This window comes from Manacus candei, unplaced genomic scaffold (genome assembly GCF_025592945.1).
Source record: "Manacus candei isolate 608988 ecotype Guabito, Panama unplaced genomic scaffold, ASM2559294v1 h1tg000049l, whole genome shotgun sequence".
NCBI lineage: Eukaryota > Metazoa > Chordata > Aves > Passeriformes > Pipridae > Manacus > Manacus candei.
In genome coordinates, this window is record NW_026138097.1 from 3,292,415 (window position 1) to 3,314,737 (window position 22,323).

The 22,323-nt window shown below is 37.7% G+C and overlaps 1 protein-coding gene across 3 annotated transcripts in view; it reads left to right on the forward strand.

The window, feature by feature from the left end:
- The window catches only part of ITGA9 (integrin subunit alpha 9), a 223,113-nt gene that overhangs the window by 167,481 nt on the left and 33,309 nt on the right, over window positions 1-22,323 (forward strand). For all 3 annotated transcript variants that reach the window (XM_051798702.1, XM_051798703.1, XM_051798704.1), the window contains 2 exons: window positions 3,204-3,312; window positions 6,667-6,774. In XM_051798702.1, coding sequence (XP_051654662.1) covers window positions 3,204-3,312; window positions 6,667-6,774 — 217 coding nt within the window. The remainder of the gene's footprint in view (window positions 1-3,203; window positions 3,313-6,666; window positions 6,775-22,323) is intronic.

The following is a 22,323-nucleotide window of genomic DNA, read 5'->3' on the forward strand; positions in this document are numbered from 1 at the left end:
CTACTACTACTAATAACAATAACAACAACAACAACAATAATAATAGCTGGGTGTCTTTCAGTGAAAAAATAAATTCTTCTCTTTGTTTATATGTAGCCAGACTGTTGCTTTTCCTTGTTTCTCAGATTTTGGACATACAGACAGCCTCATTTGGTATCTGGAAATTTTATTCATTCCAACACTGTACCTCTTTTACACATATTTCTAATTAATGCTAATTAGTTACCATCACATTTATAGTAGGTATTTTAATGTCATGTTTGAATTCAAGTGATTCTTTATATCTGATGGGCCTTAAAATAAAAAAAAAAAAAAAAAAAGAACAAGTAAACCATGGCCTGTTCCTTAGGGCATGGGTTGAGAGTCACCAAGGCAAAGGTTAGGGTCAAATGTTCCAGGATTTCAAGGAGCTTGGTGAAGGCTGTTTGCCTTTCTATTTAATATCACAAACAGAATTTGCTTCTATTTCTGTTCATTTTCCCACTCCCTCTACTCCCTAGTCTGCGAGGCATCTGACTATGAACTGGAGAGCATCACTCACCCTTTGATTGAAATACATGTATAAAACATAGCTGTTGTGTCCTCTCCCCAAGGCTACACATGTACAAGTTCCTGCCTTCGTAGTTGAGACTCTTCCCTTCCACTTGGCATCTAGCATAAACAGTACTTGAGTTGGCACTGGGGGACCTGGTCACTGAAGGTGAATTAGCATTCATGTAGACCAAGAAAGCTGATATTAATTCCTAAACATACTGGGGAAGCAAAATTTCATCAGCAATGTCCCTAGCAGGTCAGTGTCTGTTTTAGCCACCATCTATGGGAACCCCCAGGCAGTAGATATTGTCTAAATGACCAGTGCTGGTTGGCATCAGTAGAAATCAAATATTTCCTTGACTACTACGCTGGATGTATAGGAAAAAAACTAACTTGCACTGACATGGGATTTGACTGAAAAGGTGGGTAAACTCAGATTCATGGCCTAGACTGGGTTTTGTCACTTAAAGTTGATTTCTGTCTTGTTGCATGGAAATAAAATCCTTTTCAAAATCAATGAAAGGTATGCTTGAGCCTGCTCAGAGAAATGAAAAGCACTGTCAAACCTCACAAGATGACAAAGGACAAAAAGCAAGGACAAAAATCTCCATATTGAGAGTACAGTCTCAGCAGCATGTTCTGAAAGTTTTTGAATGTTTTCATTGTTACAGATTCTTCAGAAATTTAACTCTGTATCCCTTGCTTCTTGATGCTTTGATACAGATGGATTTTTGTTCACATTTACAGATATGAATGCTTTCATTTGTATTGTTAGATCTCTGTTTGTTACCTACAGAATACTGCATGCCAAAAAATAATATAAGTTGAGCTCTTTTCTTTCTCTTCAGAATGTACTTTTTTAAAGTGAATCCGAAAAACCGGTCTGAGAAACTGCTCAGAGACTTTTGATCTTTTGAGCAGCAAAGGTATTTATTAGCAGCGCTGGGAGCAAGCCAGCTATTGCTGGAAGAACTTGCTCCCCGGCTCCTCAGAAAATCAACACTTTTATACAATTTTCAGATGTGATTAAATGCATATTCAAACGATTACAACATCTATCAATACATATTAAAAATAGGCAGAGTATAGGCAGAGCTTGGGGCGGTGCTTCTCTTGGCACCCCATTCCGAGGGGTAGTTCCCATCTTCCTCCATGGGGCTAGGGGCTTCAACTCATCTTCCTCAACTTGACCCTTCTTCCTTTCCTTTGTTCTTGACCCGCTCACTGAAGCTTGGAAAAGGCCCTGGCTCCAGGCCTATTTCTCCTATTTAAATGTCTACCTGATCCTACTGTATTTCTAATTTATTGCTTCTAGGCCTATTACACGTTCTTGTACTATTCTCTTAAGCTTTGGTCCAGTAAGTAGAACAGAACGCGTACAGATCATTTTGGATGTTGGTAACTTGTTTGCAGGCCCAAATTTCTTAGTTAACTCTTTTGGGCCTAGCCTCCTGTATCAAAAGCACAAGGTCTCTGAATTTATAAGCCCCACTCAAATGACTATGTGGATTATTTTTTTCTTTCTCTTAGACACAGTTTAGTTAATTCGAGTTCACAGAAAAGTCCAACTGACAGAGAAAAGTTGGGTTTATTGGAAGGCACAACATTCCCAGGCATGGTAACATTAGCAGTACTCTTTTTTCAGATGTCTTTTTGAACCTTATTTATCCTATATGAATCTAGGGGAACAAACTTCATTCCTGGTCATAAATAGCCCAGAAGGGCTTGTACCATGTTTGGGAGAAGCCTTCTAGCACAACACTGTAAATGGGAGGAGTAAATCTATCTCTCACTGTTTCCCCTAGCAACCCCTGGCATAGGAGGGAGACAGGAAAAAAGTAAATGTACCTAAACAGGCTTAAAATCCTGTCTCAAAAAGCTCTGACTCCAAAGGACAACCTGAGAAGGAAGCAGAGTTTTAGGCAGTGATGAGGACCAAGGTTCGTTTGAAATTACACCAGGACCGTTTCCAGACAATGGAACAGCCTGAGATTAGAAGGATGCACAAAGGATGCTTAAAGCACTCCTAGTCCTCTTCTGCAGGATTTCCAGGTACTGTGTTGTACTTCCAAGTAATTTCTGATAAAATCCTACTGCATTTTACTGTGTGATCAGCTGATAAGAGTGGTTAAGGAAACTTGACCTGTTCCACTGAAGTTGAAAGCAGGTTATATCCCCTCTACTCTCTCCTTTAACCATCTCTGAATCATAAAGGTAGTAAAACTTGGATAATTAATTGTTTATTCCTGCTTGCTATGAAAATGTACTTCAGTGAATATGTAACTGAAAGTTACATAATTCCTATTAGTTACTGTTTCTTCAGATTGACTTCACAGCGCAATGATTTCCTGTGTTACAAAAGCTGTGGGACTTGCACAAATCATCCATGGCAGGGGCCCTGGAGAAGAGGTTTTGTGATAGGAAAGGAGAAGAAGAGATAAGTAATGAAGTCTGCTTCAATGATGGGATGTTAATCCAGGTCAGTTGAGATGCTGCTTGTGTAGTCTAGTGTTGCCAAGAAGAAATCAAATCAGGAACAATAGATTAATATCAAATAGTCCCATAGAATTTCACATAACTGTAAAGCAAGGGTGCAAGTCAGCTGGACACAAATATATTTAATTTTGGTGACAAACTCAGCTTACTATATCTGTGTCTTGATCTTACAGAGAAGTCTTCCCTACTTCATTTTTCTATGGCGATTCTGTGGAAGCGTCCAACTTTGTTCAGTTGGAAAACCATGAATGCCTTTTCCAGTCTCTCAACTTCAGCCTGCAGGTAAAACTCCTCCTTATTTTGTCTGCTCTCCTGCTTGACAGCACATTCTGGTTTTGTGTCTTTTTTATTCTGGGTGTGGTATGGACTTGTGACCGTGACTTTGAATCACAGTCATGGGCAGAATGGAAGCTTTGGACAATTTTTATCAGGAAGATCGTCCTGTTGAGTCATGAGGTTCCAAAAGAACTCCCTTACTTTCTAAACTCCTCCTTACAGAGGAGTCTGGGTGCAGCTGCATCCAATCCCAGCCCCAGACTTGGTCAACAGTTTATATGTAAAGGTTATATAGATGTAATCGAGTCTTTGTATGAGATTGTCCCACAGAATTAAGAATGACAAAACAAATACATTTACATGAGTAACATAAATTATTTATTTAAACTGATGATGATAATGATTAGACTAAAATACTTTAGTCAGAATTATTTCCCACATAATATAGTTTTATTAATGGTGCACTATTTATTCAATTAATAATTTCAAAGCTAGCTTTTATTAAGTAGAGATTGATGATACTCACCCATATCAAGAACCATGGGCAAATCTCTTGCACTCAACCTCAAGGAGTAACTTTGAGGGACATCCCCACTCAAGGGAGGAATCTCTACACTCTCTCCTCAAAGGGGTATGTTCTGCTGTTAAAAAGCAGAACTGGGCTTTTATAGTATAAAATGATCAACTGTCAATCATATGTCTTTATGCTACCTGTGTCAGCTATGCAGCCTTTAGCTCAGCAGCTTTAGACAAGTTATCAGTGCTATCATTTGTTGGTTCCTTTATCAGGAACTTTGTCTACCACATCCTTACTGGTGCCAGTTTCTGTCAGGAAACACTGAATGTTTAACTTTGGGACTGATGAGTCAGGCTGCTTTCAGAATTCTTCAACACAAAAAGCAGCATGATCTAGTTACTCAAGTGCCACATCTTGGATGAAGTCACAGGTTTAAAGTGGAGAAGTAATTCTTTTTAGTGGCATGGTCTTTGAGCAGAGGAGTGGACCGCCTTTATCCATGAGAACAAACACATGCCTATGCAAGGGATTCAGACTTGCTAAATGCCCCAGTATGAAAATGTTTATAGCACTACTGATAAGAGTACAGTGCAGACAAGAGATAATGACACTAAAGAGGCAGATGTGAGAAGTTTTAATTAAATATTTCACAGCATCTCAGCATTAGTCAATTATTACCTATATTACACTGCCAGTTAGATGGGTTCCTCATGGCAAAATATATGGATGATTTATTATCACAAACTCTTGAGATGTGTCCAAAATTAACTTGCACTGTGTTTCGCTGATGTGACTGTATCTATTACAAGCCCTTCAAACTCTTTTTGACCACTAGATGGAACTAGAAAATGATAAGTCATGCAGAGGTAGGTTCATTTATTGAGAAAAATAGTGTTTCACCTTTTTTCTCCCTTTCTGTTCTCCTAGGCAGGAATGCCACTCAACTTATAACGAATAACATGTCTGCCTCTGTGGACAGATTGCGGTCCAGAGCAATTAAGCCCCCACTGTCATGTGGTGCCCTTAGCTATTTACTGAGAAGAAGTGAAAGCAGGATTTTAGGACATTAAAGCTTTTGTGAACCAGGCTGTTAATTCTTGTGATTCTGATTTCATTCTTGAGGATTTATAGGTTTTCCCCATCTTTCCCGCCATAACCAGTTATTCATTAAAACCAGATAAAGAACAGAGACACTTATTTTTTAATTAGATGAATATTTTTGATAAAGCAAAGTGATAACAGGAAAGGGAGAGAGAATCCATGAGATTCTCTCTCATGGCAGAGCCACCATTTGTCCCACTCATCCTCTTGTCTTTTATGCACACACTTAGAAGTTGCACTATTATTTTTTTTTTCCATATAGAAGCAGAAAATTATACTGGAACAAGTCACAGATGTGCTCTCCAGTAATGTGCTAAGCCTCATAACTGTGTGCGTCGGTGAGATAGGGCAGACTTTCATAATGGGCAAAGCATTGTTTTTATCACTCTTTGCTTAATTATTTTAAATGATTTGCCTGGCATTTATTTAACTCCTCCAGGTGGAGAAGAGTAATATTTTCTTAACCAAGAAAAAGAGATGATTTACAAAAATATGGGGCTTTATAGCAGTTTTTATAGGTGAAAAGTTGTACAGGGTCCAATGTTAATGGAAACAGATCTACATGGGTTTTTTTTAAGTAACAAGACATACAATGAAAATGCCTTTTCTGCAGTACTCTTATATCTGATCTCAGAGAGATAATAAAGGTTTTTAAAGTGTCTCACATGAAACATGTTTATATTTCATGCTGCATTTATCATGCTCGGTTGTAGTGGGATTTCACCCCCTGCCTGGAGCCTCAGTGTTTTTGTGATGATTTGGCATTGCAAACCAATTCTCTTTGTCAGTCAGACATTTCTTCAGATATAAACAGTGTTTAAAGAATGAAAACCTATTGTTTTTAATATTTGTACTTTACACAATTAACAACTGATTGCGGCATCTTTTAACAGTAGTGGATAAATATTCTAATGGGCTTAATGTTCTTACTGTATGCGTTTATATTTGTGGTTTTTTTACTGTATGCATTTATATTTGTTTTGTTAGAAAGAACCAGGACATATTTTTCCTAATAAAAAAATGTAGTTACAAATGAAAACTTATTTTCATTGAAAGTTTTCCATGGATTACTTCTTTTCAGCAAAAAATCATAAATTTTGGGATTTTACTGATACATTTCAGTGGTGGGCAGGAAATTCTTTGAGTTTTTGTCAAAATTTTGAGGGAAGGGGATTGATAGAAAGCTAATGTTTTTCACCAGGAGTTTAATTAAATTATAAACTCCAAAACTTGAATGGAAATTGTTCACATGCATTTTCTGGCAACTCACTCAGTAAACCTGCAGTCCAACAGTCACAATAATTGTTTAGCTTCTGCTTCATAAGGAAAACATATGCAGAATATAATGCAGTGGTTACCAGATGGAAATGAGAATGTTAACTGAGACAGTAATATTTCTTACAGCCTTCCAGATTGTATTACCAAAACACTCATAGTACTAGCAGTGTCTCTGTGTATAAGGTAGAAATCTTATGCTGTTTGTATTGATGACTGGTAATTATCTTGCAAAACTGCTTCTTATTTCATATATGAGCTGTGCCTAAAGAATATAAAGTAAGCTAATTCTTTAACTTCATCCTGACAGATACAAAAGAAGTCTTCATCTGAAGACATTGAAAAACCTGCAAAGTACTTGTGTTTCTTCAAATTTAACTATACTTCCAGCTGTGATTCTACAGTCATTTCCCATTAATGAGAAGTCATATATGTAATTTTATTGGTATTCATTTGTTCTCTTACAGGTTTACAATGCTGGACCAAGCACTCTCCCTGGAGCTTTTCTTGACATTTCATTTCCAAACCGCCTCTCTGCCACTGGAGACGAAATATTTCATATTCAGCAGATGATGGTGAGTATGTTATGATGTGTTTTGAGACCAGAGAGGCACTGAAAGCTACTGATGACTGAAACAATAGAAATCCACCAGAACCAGATGAATAAGTTGCTTTTTAAGATAATAAAAGGTTATTTGTACCTGTCATTCATGGCTAGGCTTCGCGAACGAAGATTTGGGAAGGCTCTATCCACATTTGCTACAGGCACGCTGGTGGCTTATGAGGCCAATACGTGACAGACATATCCGATTGCAAAAGGCACAGCAGAAAGACTCCTTAGGTGGTGTATTCTGCAATACACGGTTCTTTCTGCGTTACCTTTTCTCCTCAAGAGTGATCCTGTGTGTGTTCTCAAAGGAGACAGCTGCGTTATAGATGGTATGTCTCCAGGCCTCCCAACTGGAGGCCAGAGTAGACCAGTTATGGTGGTCAGTATGGCCAAGACTGAGATGTTGTTTCAGGGAGTCCTTGTATCTTTTCTTTGGGGGCTCCTCTCATGCGGCAGCCAGTGGCATTTGTACCTGTGGCCACATCATAAGTAGCTGAGCCCCTCCAGCTGTTGACTGCTCTCCCTTACCTAGGGCAAAGAACTGATTCTATGTTCCTGGTTTCCTATGATGCTATGTAAAACTAGGTCAGGCTAACACTGAAGAAAACATTTCCCCGAGTCACACCTCCAGAGAGGATTGAGTCTTAATTAGTCCTCCCTGATTGAGGGAGGATTAAATGGTGTATGTAATATCAGTAGGATATGTTACCAAACTGACTGATGTTCCTTGATTTTTTTCTGTGGCTTTCTGCAAGAATACTAGCTATGTCTGAATACCTTATCAATATCTATTTTTCTGTAGTCCATGTTATAATTTGCTCTTTTTGAGTGGTCTTTTAGCAAACATAAGTAATAGAGAAAGTTATTCTTTCAACACTGTGTTTTTCAAAAGATGATTTTGTGTGAACTACAAAGAAATTCAACATAAACTGTGGTAAACAAGACACATTCTTAGATTTCATTTCTAATATTTATTTATTAATTTCAAAACCTTTGTTAGACCACTAAAATACCATCATTTATACTGTGGTGGCCAAGAGAGGGAAACCTTACTACTGAGGTAAATTTAGTACTGAAATTCAGAGTAATCTGCTTTAGTGATAATTGAAAAGAAATATTATACTTTCTTGTTGTTAGCTACTTTTCTAGCCTTTTGGTTGAAAAGTATTACCATTCCTGATATGTAAGTAACAGTGTCACTGAATATGTGTAAACATAGATCCAAAGGATCTTTCTAAGCAGGTTTCGAAGATTTTTGCTGTGGAAGGTATGAGATAAATATAGATATGGCTTACAGATGGGCACTAAAGACAGAATAACTGAGAAACAGATTGGAATATTGTATGCAATACTAGCGTATAGACTGAGTCAATTCTCCAGCTAGACTGAATTAGTTCTCCAACATGTGCCTCATTTTCTGTGGCATTGCATTTTAATGTTTTATTTAGTCCAACCTTATAAACAGAAGATCACCTTTCCTTTGACAAGGATCGTGACCCATTTCCTTGGCCCTTTTCTGGTCTGTGTGCCATGGGAGGCAGTGTGTTCTCAACAGCAGCAGAGAGGTGGGAGTCTTCTTAATAGATTTTGTCTCCCTAAATGTCGGTACCTCCTCTATACATTCCTGTATAGCCAAGAGAAAGGAACAGAAAACAGCCCATCTTACTTAGACTGTGATAAATTCCTTCTTGGCATTACTTGTTTCTCTGTGTTGACTCTTCCAGAAGTCTGGGCAAATTGTCTTAGTCAAGGCACTCATTTTGTACACTTGAATTAGGTGAGATGTACACTACCCACCAAGTGGGAGAGGACTAGTTTCCAGGCATAGATGTCATTATTTCTGCACAAGTTGTCTGAAAAGAATGGGATGGACTATATGGTTTTGGATAGCTGTTAGAAAACAAGGCAAAACCCTTAAATCTTGCACTTAACTTATTTTTCATTGCTGTTGTACATCTGATGGTTTACCAAAAGGAGGTCCAGCTGGCTAGTGTGGTCTTGAGCACTCTGCTAAGAAATGCTTACAGGGTGTATATTGCTTTTCCCAACAACAGGTTGCATTTCCCTGCATGTTGTTGGACTGAATTGTACTTTGTAGAATGTCTTCATAGGATTTTAAATAGCTGTTGTGAGACCTATCTGCATTGCAGGCTGAAGAGTGGTAGTAGGCAAGTATGTTTTTATGAGAGCTGTTTGCCTGGTACACTAGCATTCACTGGGTCATTTTGACTACTGATTTTTGGTATATGGTCAGTAGAAGTCTACTTCATGACTTTCTAAACACCTCTAATATGTTAATAAATATTAGCCAAGCAAATCCTCTCTGGGGTAGTGGTTATCCCTGCTTTACAAATACATAATTGAAACACCAAATGGTTTGCCTGAGGTCACACAGAAAATTTATGTCAGAGCCAGGCACTGAACCTCTGTATCCTAAGTCTTACTATTGTAAGAGAGAAAGCATCCCACTCTTTTTCCTACTGCTTCTCTCCCACTGAGTTTTTATTGACTGAAAAGGGAACTAAAATCATGGATCTTTTCAGCTTTTCATAGACCAAATATAATTAAACAAACAAACCCTAAAAGCAGATGAACTTTGGAAAATGGTTTAGAACAGCTGTTTTTCAGAATTTTTGTAAGCATAGTCATTAAATATTTCAAGCTTTTCCTTTTTTTCAACTCCCCAAAATCTAGATTGCAGTAAAGGTAATAAGGTAATAAAATCCTTTCAGACAGTGCAGGTGTTTCTGTAATTATGACATTCTAGCTGTCAGTGTTGACAGAACTTTTAGAATAGGTGTCATTAATACAGTAGATTAGGAATTGTCATTTATCTGTAACTGACACTGTTGATACAGCATTTGCAATTTGATTACATAGTGGTTTTTGTTTTAAAGCTAACAATTATATTGCTGTTTCTCTGATATACAGTAAAGCAGTGGAATTTATGGGTGAAAATGCATAATAAAACCACTAGAGTTTGTGTCCCAAATACACATATACCACACAAGATAGTTCCAGGAACCAATTCCTTCATATTGAATTGAGTGATCTAGTCTTTCAGGCACAAAAAATAGTAAGAGGAAGAGAGTCACATATGACCCACTGGAACGGGCTCTTTCTCTGGGAAGTGTTAATAGGAATTATTATCTTGCTGGCCTTAGAGGAAATGACAGCCCTCATGCTTCCTCTGTTCCTGTTTTTTAGCTTTATTGCAGAAACTGTTTTAAGATTTTCTTCCAGACAAATTCAGGACACAAATTCAGGAATTTGGGGTTCTGCCTTAGAAATGTTCAGACGCAATTCAAGGGGCATTGGGAGTTTCTGCAGCACTTCTCCCAGCAAAGTTCCCAGTATATAAAGGGAATGAGTTAACAATAAAAGCCAGAAGTAAACAAGAAGATGGATAACTGGAAGAAAACTAGAGGAACAAACCACAAGTGAAGTTCCTCCCTATTAGAAATTTTTAATGAAAAGGAAATTATAGAAATTTTCAAATAATTTTAACTAAGAATTTCACAGTCGACATTGGGTTTACTTAGTAAATACTCAAATTCTGCAGTGGTAAATAATATTTTGGAAGCAGATAAGACAAATTAATAGTTGTTTGCTTTTATGCATTTTTGTATTTGCTTTCTTGCAGAGGTTTCAAGACAGCTTAAAAGCATAATAAATTAAATACCTCCGTTTGTTAGTAAAAGTCTTGTAATAGAATAGTATAGATGATGACACAGAAGAGCTTCATCCAAGCCGAGAAGTTAGTCTTAACACAAATATATTTTCTCCACTCTTCGAGCCATTGATTATCTATTCTTCCACAAAGGAAAACAGTGCACACTTGTGTGTGTTTTGGTTTTGAACTGAAAGATCAGTAATTTCCTTTGGCTATCCAGCTAATTTGGATGGCAAGGGGAGCACTACGTGACCTACCAAGGAGCTGCTTTCTGGGGTCTCCAAAAAGATTTTCACAATGGGAGTTCCTACCAAATTAACCAGGGAATTTCCTGAAGCTGTTCATAAATTAGCAATGTGTCCAGGATTACTCTGGTGCTGGTTTTATGGAGCTTGATCAGATTGTTGTGTTCCTATTTATTTTATTTGCACTGAAGGTAAATAAATTATGAAGAACAAGGGATTAACTGTTGGAAACCAAGTTTGTCTATTTGAACTGGATAATCTTCTTCCCTCCTCGCCTGTTTAGGTGAATCAAGCATATGAAAAACTGTGTTGTCATCCTCACTGAGATAAGAATCTTGTCAGAAAGTAATATGTGTATGTTGCAAATCTCTTCAAAGAGTTTGCAATCTAGGCAATGAAATAAAAGGGAATTCGGAAGAAAGAGGAAGAGAGAAAGAAATACTGTTCCCAATTTTTTGGTGAAAAGCTCCCTTCCTGCATGTAACTCTTGATATCTAAGTCTAGTAATTACTGTTTTAGTAATAGCTACCAATAGAATATATTTAAATTAATATGTTCTCTTACTCTAGCAATTAATGTAGAGAGAGAAGCATAGAAGCAGCTCTGGAGAAACACTTACCAGTCTCCATTGACAGTACAGAAACCATCTAGTCTCCCTGAGTTTCCCTAGTCATCTAAGCTTAGACCTTGAGAATTATCTCCAGAGAGCAAAAAAATGGGTTAAACCCCAGTCTCGTGAATCCTACTCCCATTAACCTCAAGTGTTAGCCGGTTAGCCCAGGGCCCTAGTTCCTAGTCTGACCTTCCTATCGCTTTTCGGTTAGGGAGCAAAATAAAGGTCCTTCTCTGGGAAGGACAAACAGAAGTCCTCCAGTTGTCCTATTATGCTTAGCATATTCACACTTCTTTCTGTGTGGATGAGACCTGGATTGCACCTTTGTGAAAGCTGGATATCAGTAAGATTTTAAAAAGTAAAGAGAAGCTGGAGGAATTGAAGAGAATTCCTTTTACAGGTTGCCTTTTAAGTTAATGGCTGCCTGAGCATGGGACTGTAGAAATGCTTGTCATGTTCCATAAGGAAAATGTGGAAATAAATTTTATTCTCTTCCTATGAATGTTGATACAGAAAAAAGTAAAATGGAAGTCAGTCCCAGAGCCACAAGTCTTTCCTGGCTGATGACAGGTTATATTTCTAAGGCCAGTTTTGTATACCACTCATGTAATTTTTCTTCCTGGCATTAGCACAGTAATGACTGTAAGGAGAAGGAAGAAGTTAGGGAGAAGCTTGCTGCCTCATTCCATAAAAGGTCCCACCCAGGCTGCTTGAGGTTTTTCTTCACTTATATAATGAAAAAGAAATCTTTGCAATTTTAAAACCTTAAATGTAATTTCTGATTATTATCTGTATGTTTTATCTTCCAGCATAAGAATCCAATGCTTTGGCTACTTCACTGCTGGTGTTTAAAACTTAAAACTAAGCAAAGAAGGACATCAAAGCTCTCTAAAGTGCTGGTAGTGCATGAGTGTTCCTGGAAGCATATGTTGAGATTGTCAATCTCACTACTGTACACTCCACAAACAGAGGCAAACTTGCATATTGTTATGAGTATGTAGATAACCTCTTGTTTGTTGGTTTAACAACAGTTTAAAATTAGTTTAAAATTATTTATGTCTTTTAGACATTTCATCTCTGAAAACATATATATGCATATATGCAGTCCCAGCATGTGAAGATAGAAACATTTTACTTCATACAGCAAATTTTTTTTCCAGCAACATTTTATGCTATTCGTTGCCACCTTTGTCAGAAAGATTGTGCAGGAACATTTGCACTTACAGCAAGATTTATTTTAGCCCTTTGTATTCGTCATCTCATTTGTAGTCTTTTCATTTCAATGATTCTTATGCACTGACGTACACATATTTTGGCACCATATTTAGAGGCATAGCTAGATTACTGGAGAAAATTATTCATTCCAGGGAGCGTATTGTACAGAAATTTGTACAAAAAATTGTACAGAAACTTTCTGACCTTCCTGCCTCTTTCACTTTAATGCTTAATGACTATTGCAAAACAGTTTTGCTTAGGTAGTTGGAGGTGTTCACCCCACCCTCAGTGTAGAGCAGCTCTGTGATAGCCACTGAATCTGACTTTGGCTAGGAGCTCTCTCACTTGCAGGAGAAACTAGTACATCTGCCAGATCTGAGGATGGCTGTGAGGGGAGGCAGGAGCATACACTGTCAGCATGGGAGAGTCACCTTTAGACATGGGGAGCAGAACCCCAAAGCAGCTCAGAACGAGTTCTCTTAAACATCTTCCTAATGTAAGCATGATGAAATGAAACTCAGTGAAGAGGAACTTTGCTCTAATTTAAGTTTCCATTGTTATATAGGAAATGGTGCCCAGCCACAAAATTAAAGCTCTTTCCTGAGTTAAGACCTTAAAATAAATCTATAGTGGAAAAAAAAATCATGGTATTTTTACTTTATAAGAGACATCTAAATCACTACGCAAAAACTCTGCCTTGGTCAGAGTTCACGGCATTTCCAATGTTTCAAAATAATCTTTTCGTGCATTACTGGATGCATCCTTGAGGATACAGCAAAACTACTTAACAGGGCAGAAAGTTTTCTTTCACTTTGTAGTTTGGATTTTTAGGTGAAACCAAATTTGAACAAATTTTCTGATTTTTTTTGATTGTTTAGACCAAATCTTGTAGCAATGAAAATGGTATGGTATTTATATAAGCAGTGAATTTTTTTGAAAATTCTAAAGAGGATGTTCTTGGAAAATGCATTTTGAATACAGAAAAATAGTTGTCTTTCAAGAAAGACTAGTAATATAAAAATCAAGGCCATTGAAATATGGGATAAAAACACTGTGATCTATATATTAAATCAGGCCATGGCAACACTTGATGTGTTCATTTGTGGCTTGCTCACAATTAGCTTCCAAACTAAAGCAAAATTTGTCAATTTACTTAGTTATTGTAATTTTCCGACATGCTCCCTCCCAAAAAATCATCTCTTGTCAATATAATGTGGCCGTTTGATTAATATTTTGAGTCAACTGAAAGTGTTGCTACTTTGTGAACGGCCCATAGCTCCTATTTTCTTGGCTGAATATGTGGAATTCCAATTTTGAAAAATATGGCTGATTTGCCTTTTGATAAAAGGAAATTTCAGATAAAGAAAGAGTATAATGGGTATATACATTACCTGTTATCAGATTGATGAAGAAAGCAGGAGGTTTGGTAGATACCAAATCAGGAGTAATGATGTAGTAATCAGGAGTTTGCTGAGGTATGGAAAAAATATGTATAGTAGATTTTTTTGTAAGCTTCCCAGCCAGAGAAGGAAGCTCCTCCTGGTGAAGGACTACTGAATGAAAAGAGAATCTAAAATCTTTTTTTTTTTTTAATTCTTTATTTCTTTTTGAAGGAATCTAAGGATTCCTTTCACCATTTTCCCATTTGTGAAGCTGTTCTGGCCAAAAACAATGAAGAAGAAAATTGAGAAAAGAACTGCTTGGTTAATTAATTTAACACATAGTCTTCTTTTGAATCCTGATTCATAAACTAACCTTTTTCTTCTGTAACTAGCACACAAGATTTGTGGTCTAAATGAAGGAAGCAAAAAAACAAGTAAGAGTTAAAAACTATGGTATCTGTGTATATAAACTCTAGCTCCCATCTGATGAAAGAAGCATTTTCCTCTCTGTTCATGTATCAGAGTGGAAATAAGCATCTTTTGTTGGATTTCTCTCATGGCTTTGCAAATCTCATACAAGGTACCTTATGGTATCAAAAGTATCAATAAACCATTGATACTCATTGAGAAATGAGAACTCTGAAGATGTCTTAGAAAGTAAAGGACATCTTCTGCCTAACTTAATATATCTCCTCTACCCCCCCAAGAGTTTTCTTTAATGAGGATGACTCATTTAATCTTCAGCTGTCTACAGTAGATAAGTAAAATCATCCTCTTGGAAGTCCTACCTTCTCTCCTCTGCCTCTGAAGAGCTTAGATCTTAAACACCTTTCTGATACATCCAAATGTCTGCTTTAGGGAAAAACACCAGAGTTGTTTGAGCCCTATAGGGAATGTACGTACCGACAGTCTTCAGAACTCTTCATCCTAACATCAACACAGCCCATAACGAAAGTCCAACAAATAGGTAAAGAAGAAACACAGGCTTATTTGTGTTTATGCATCATAGGTAAGGCTGCAGAAGGGGATGTGCTAGATAGAAACAGGTGGAACCTAGCTGAAGGAGCACCAAATTGTAAGTAATCTCAGGGACTTTTTAAATGGAGGCATATCCTGGGAATTATTTGTTACCTCATATGTTGGTTAAGCATTTCACAGTTCCCCTTAGGGAGAGGAAAAGTACCTCTCAGTGTCTCTCTCTTGAATTTCAGCTGTTAGAGGCTATGTAAGGAGCACATGAATGTTAATGGTAAACTGATTTCTGTGTAAGGTGGTGGTGATTCATTCTTAGGCTTGAACCTTCTGTGGACCTCACAGCTAAATCATACAAGTGGTCAGTCCTTCTTCTCACTGTGTATATGTGGCAGTACCCTCTGTCTAGGAAAGAAACTGCTGTCATGTAAGTTATGAACTTTATGCAAGATCTTTGCTTTTGTCACTGAACTGGATAGGCATCACTAGTTCTTCAGAGTAGTACTTCTGGGGATTGCTGCTAAGTATGTGCAAATCGGTTTCAGGACCAAACCAGGCAAATGTTGCAAGATCATGCTTATTGAACCTGATTATTTAATTAAGCTGTATATAAAGTGCATCAGAAAAAAACATCTAAAGCCATTGCAATCAGGTTAGCACAGATTTATGCCAAACATGCATTTAGTGTTTCCCTTTCATCTGGAGAAGCAGAAGGCAGAGCTATGGTGTACTCCTCTAAGCTGATTTAAGACTTTAATATCTTCACTTTGCCGTTTAAATCTTGCCTGTCTTCATGACTGTGTAAGTTTACTTATTAGATCTGAGGACTACTGGTTTTCCTTGCCATCATTGCTATTTTTATTTTAAATCTTTCAAGGATTGTGTAAAAATGGGTTAATTTTAAAAATTATTTTCTATTATTTCAGTGTCTCTTAAATTTATTGCCAGAATCAACAAAACTGCTCTGATTCAAGCATGTTTTATTATCTGTGAATATTAAACATTCTTGGCATATGGAGCAAGTAGTCAGATAATATAACTTATTTGTCTGCTGTTGAAAGTCTTGACCTTGTCTGGAATTTCTTGTCAGTACCCTTTTTTTCTCAGTGTGACATGTTAGATTAACCCTGCCTATCAATTCTCTGTTCACCTAATAAAGGGTGAATCAGTATCTTTGAATCAGAACATATGTATACTTTTTTCCCCTAATATTAGAATGAATGTGCTATGGTGAGCAACAAAGACACACAAGTGCATCTGTTATTTATTTTTTGAGTTTGAAAACTTGAAGCACTGATTAGTTATTCATACATAAATAAAACAGTTAATAAATATATAAAAAGGGGGAAATATGTAAAAACTCTCTGGCAGAGACCACAACCAAACTCCTTGTCCTTTGGAGCCAGCATACCCCAGGGCTGAAGAGCAAGGCGTCCATTTCAGAGTTGAGCAATGTTAACAATTTTGTGAGATGACTGGCCTGTGTTCAGACCTTGAGCATGTTTCCTGCAAGTAAAATTGCTGTTCCAATTGATGTTTTCCCTGAACTTGCCCATGCACTTTTTCTGAGGTTGGATATGGATTTGGTTCTGTCACATGCACTCAGGTCTGGATTCCACCTTCATGATTGCTTTGTACCAGCTTAATTCTGCTGACTTCCAGGCTAATAACTAGTGAAGATTTGGCTCAGGTGGGGAATCAGGCTTACTGAAAGAACGTGGAAACTTTAAGTTTTAATATCACAATTAGTGCTTTTGCATCAATGGAAGTCTAGTATTGTATATAAGGAATGAGATGAAGATACACATTTGTTTGCCCATTTACCTTGTAAAATGTCAGTCATTAAATATGGGAATAGCCTTCGGCTTCTTATATGCAGCACTGCAGCAGGGAAATTATACTTAATGTTTTATTGGAAGCAATAGCTAGTTTTCCTCCTGTTTTTTCTGTCTCGTTCTTCCAAGAGACTTCTATCACTTGCACATACTTAACACCATGCCAACTGCTAATATTCACTTCTTTTGCTTGGTCCTCAACTGACCTGTCCAGCCCCTTGTTTGGAAATTGTATTTCATTTCCCTCCCTCAGGTTAACGTCTTGTGCAGGATATAGGGCTCTGAAAAAAATGGAAGATCTTGCCTTTGATGCATGTTGATAGGTTTAGGTTAAATCTAAGAAGAGGCCGCTGGCTTTCAGTCCACCTGTGAAGTTTATGTTGCAGGTAGTATGACCTAAAATTAAACTGTTTGCTAACAAATCTCAAAAATTTCTGAAAGGCCCCAAAGGCTTGTTAGAAATTGCCATGTTCTGAGAGTAGTTACAGATGAGGAGAAATGATGTTTGCAAGTACCCTGAAGGTGGAAGAGAGAGCTGATGGTAGAACAGGAATGTGCTGAGGTAGCAGGTGTATTATTTCTCCTAGGAACTCCAACCACCTGTGGCTGACCTGGCTTCTTGGCAAGAAGTTTTTCCTTGGATTATCCTCTGTGTTTCCAGGGAAATATGTGGTGATCGTCCCCCATGCACTGGTACCTCCTTGTTGGAGTGACAAACCAAGCCTAAGTATTCTCATAAATCCCTACACATGCAGGGAAAGTCAGAGCGGATGATCCCTGTGTACATAATAAATTCAACACACTATTCCCATACAGCCCTATTAAATATCCTGGAGTGTTTTTAGGATGTAGTATGTGTGGAGTGTTCGTGATATGTTTTACTCTGAAATGACCTTCTTGCCACTTTTTCTCCAGAGTGGTGTAATCTTACATCATTAAAAACCATTACTGCTTTGTGAGTTTGCCTGTGCTCTGTAAGACAAAAGTCAGACAGATTCCGATATTCAGAATCCACTAAAGTCATCCTGTGGTAATTTCTTCCTTGTTGCAGATAGAACATTTTTAAAGCACGAAGTAATGTGCATGCTTTCTCCAATGGTTATATCTTTCCTCTGAGAAGCTTAGTGGTTTGTGCAGACAACAGAAAGTTGGCAGAGTAACCCATTGTGAAGGCTGTCCTATTTAAATGCCTCTCAAGCATGTTCATAGGCTCTTCAAGGGGACAGCAACTTCCAGTAAATTAACAAAGCTAGAGACTAACTTGTCTCCATGAGTGTGTGGCCATTTTTGGAATCATAGAATGGTCTGGGTTGGAATGGATAGAGTAGGCAGCATAAAAGATATTCTGCTATGATGATAGATTAGTAAATTATAAGCCCTTGTAGAGGTATGGTGACATTTAGAGGCCTGTTATGCAAGGTGCCATTTACAGTCTGAGTAGTACAAATGTTCTGGCTTATATTTCTTCATGTTTATGCAAGTTGCATGTACATGCACACATGTTGAATACAATAGGAGAATACATGTGTATATGTATATATATATATATATATATGTTTGTGAGCGAGTAGTGATTTTCTGTCCCTTTGATTTTGGATGTCCACCTAAAACTGTCTGAAAGATGGTGATTTTCAAGTGCCAGACGTTAGGTGTCTAAGCGAGGAGTGGCAGACTGAAAAAGGAAACTAAACACCCTTCCAGCATGGGGAAAACTGGAATGCTTTTTTGAACACAAGAACACAATTTTAAAGACATCGAGGCTGGACATGTTAATGAAGGGGAAAAACTATGTTAATTAAGGAGTTACACAAGCTTTTACTGCGATTTCCAGATAGTTAATTTTTCTTCAAGCAGGATTACATGGGGGATGGAGGGATTACAGGGGTTTAGACATGGTTTTAACAATCATCTCAAAAAGTCCTTTCTTAATTCTACTTGGAGCCAGGTTTGTATCTCAGGGTTGCACATCAACAGGTCTCAGGACAAGGGTCCAAATTTCTTCAGATCACGAGATGTTTGTCAGCTCTTGTTTTCCAAGGTTTATGATTCAAATTTACCAAGTTTCCTTTTGTCGAGAGCTGGTTTTGGGCTCCCACAGCGAGGCACCAGACAATAGTGTGTTGTTATTGAGAAATGTCGATGACTATTCTGACATCCAATGATGTTCAAGAATGTGGGTGAGATCAGAGTGCAGACCGTACTGGCTTTAGTCACTCTGATATTCCACAGTGAGAATATCTGAATTATTTTTTTTTTAACCTTTATTTACCTTGGGATTGAGCAGTTTGACAAAAATGCCTTTGAACTTGAGATAAAAACTAGAAAAAAAACAATACACATGATGTGTGTGTTGATCTTAGGTGTTTTGCAGTCTGTGACAAGACTGCTAGAAAATGGTAGCATCCTTACACATGAACAGCCTGGTAAAAAGAAACCATTGTCGGTAAGACCTTGCATGGGAAAATTTTACTATTGTTTTTAGTGTTGGTTTGCCTCACATGAAAGTTGTTAATATTAGAATGCAGCATGCTTTCACCATCTTGAATATCTTCAAAGACAAATAATAAATATATCAAGTTATAAATTCTTTTTGAAAAGATTTTATAAAATGTTCTGATTTCTATCAGAATATCACCCCCTTACAAATTTTTCAGTTTAAAATTGAAACTCTGAAAATGTAATTTCTTTGCAAAAAATACATTTTTTTTTAATTAGAAAAGTTTTCCAGGAGTTTAATGCTAGGATCAGTAGTTAATGGTATCTACTTTTGTGTTACAAAAATGTTATGCTATCACCTCAGAAAAACTCATGACGTGTGGTAGTCTAGACTGTGTGTGACAACACAGACTACTGAATATAGAGGAGGAGAAAAAGTAAAAAATAATTTAAGATCTTTGAAATTATTTTTATGCTATTTTTTTCTGCAGTGTAAAGCTGTTCAGTGAAATTTGCTAGGTCAGCCACTCATTTGTGACTGCAGCACATTCAGGCCCCAGGACCAAACTCACAGCAAGTTAGAAAAGAGTGTAATATGGACATCAGGTGATGAGGATGCCAGGCAGTTAGCCTCGTTTACCTTTTTCTTTGGCCTACTTTATGTGCTAAGGTACACTTTGTCTACCTTTGTCTCGGTCTAGATTTTAGGTACACTTCATGTACAGGACACCATTCTGTATTGCCAGTGCACCAGACTGCAAATGATTTTATTCAGGACTTAAAACGAATAAGTAGCTTCTGGAAAACAGGATGAAACAACATTCAGCAGAGACAGCTGGAACACAGCTCCTTGGAAGTCCCTCCTTAAGAGGCTACTCCTGCTTGGTACCTCTCTTAGGGCAGGTTTTTATTTCCCAATCTGCAATCTTAAAGTAGAGTTTAATAAAGCCTCCCTTTTGTCCCTGTTCTCCCCACCCCAGTTTTGTTGTTTGTTTGTGTTAGGAGTTGAATGTTGACATTTCTCTGTGGCTTCTGTATAGTCCTTGTACTGAGTACAAAGACAATGCACATCTCTTTCCACATCCTATGCACTGCTCAAAAAAAATCCTTTCTGCTGTTTCTGTGAGATGTTGAATCCCAGGTCCTGGGAAGATCACTTTGGGGGATAGTCCTCTTCTGTTTATAGGCTGCTGAGACCACATGGAAATTTCCAAAAAGCTCTGGTTTGCCACATACCCTGAAACTCTAAGTCTGACAAAAAGCCTGGCTTCCTACTCCATTTCAAAGACTTGTACAGTTCTTGCATCGGAAGCATTTGCCCACGCAAAGCCCCTAAACTTTGCCGGAAATTCCCTTCTCTGTGTACCAAATTATGAGGTTGGTCACAAGGAGAAAAACAAGTGGCTGGGGTAGCATAATGTTTGAACAACAAGAGGCTTACAATGAGGCCAAATCATGATTTGTATTTCACATATGCAGTTTAGTCTCAGCATAATACTGAGGAGCATTTTGGAGCTTTATACTAAGATTTTATTTACCTGATTGTTTTCCTGCAGCTGAATATTTCATTGAAAGCAGTTTATTGAAAAGTTGCCCTAGTTTTTTCTGACTGGTTGACTGAACCTTGATGCATGTAAAATTGAGAATAAGAGATGATGTGGAATGTGTCTGACAGTTACCCTAACAAAATAAACCAAAATAGCTAAAAAAAACCCCACCAAACCAACTGTGGCCAGTCTTTTGGAAAGGATGTATTTCCTTCTACCTCAGCCTGATCCACTCATTTAAAAGTTTTTTGTTAATTTTTTCCTAGTTTTATGGCTCTGTGGTTTCCAAGAGTGCTAAAAGAAACAGAGTGCTGCTCAGATGCCTTGCGTCCTTTCCTGCTTATTGGCTGTCAGCACACACTGATTGATCACAGGCATACAGATGAGTCTGACTTGATTTCTGGCTGGTTGAATTCCCCCACATTCTGCTGACCAAGTAGTAGCGTCTGCTTCTAGGAAGTAACCTCTGCCTTTGGCTACTAAAACAGGGTATAGGTGACCTGCTGGTCTGTTCCAAAGCCGTGCAGGTAACAGGAGGTGCTTGGTTCTTGCCTGTTTCCCCCCTAATATGGACTGAATTTAGTAACCACCTCATGTAGGATTGCTGTGTAGTTGATAGAGAGGAAAGAGTACTTCCAAGTTCAGAGTTGGTCCTCTGGAGGCGCCTTTCTCTGTTTCAGCTAAAATGTTTTGAAAAGGATGCCAGCCTTCAGTTTAAGAAAAGATAATCATTTAGAGGAGAAAGGACCATATTTGTGTTGCTTCTTGCTAGATAATTCCTTTTAGTCTTGTGAGATATTTCTGCTTTGGTTTGTTCTTACACCATATTTTTACAGGATGTAAAGCGGGACTATTTGGAGAGTATACCAAGAGCTGGTATAGTGCTGAAACTCCTACTGTCCTTCCTGTATCTCTTGCATGAATCTGATGACATCTGTCCAAGTGTCTGGTAATTTAAACTTTCAGGAAGAAAGAGCAAGTACTGAATAGGTCTTGACTTTTTGCTACTCATAGTTAACATAAACCTTTCAAGTTGATATGGATCTAATTTCCATGTGAAAGATCAAAGAAAATGAATATCCATGAGCTTTATGAGTCTCTTACCTACAATAAATAATGAAAACTCATTTCAGGTGATCTGGACAAATGATGAATATCGTAGTCTTAATTTTCAGTTTATCCCAATGAGACTGTAAACTGTGGGTGCATCTCTTAGGAATGTAAGGACAGATTATGTAAAGACAGGTTATGGACACATACTTCAAATAACAGATTATGAAGAACTTGTGAGTCAGAAAAGGTACATCTTTCCAAGAGACACAGACATCACTTATCTGGAAAATAATGTTGAAAATCTAGATAGATCTTTGGGATTTGCTTCTTTTTTTGCAATACTTAACTATTTGATGCCTAATCAGACTCAGAGCATGCAGCAATTTCATATCTATAACAACTCTTTTCCTCCCTCTTTCGAGGGTTTTTTATTTGAATAAGGTACATCCTGTCAGAGGATGTGAGGATGTCAACAGCAAGATGTGTAAGAATGTCAGTTGGTGGTTTATGGGGAAAATCTCCCTCACTCTGTCACAGTTTGAG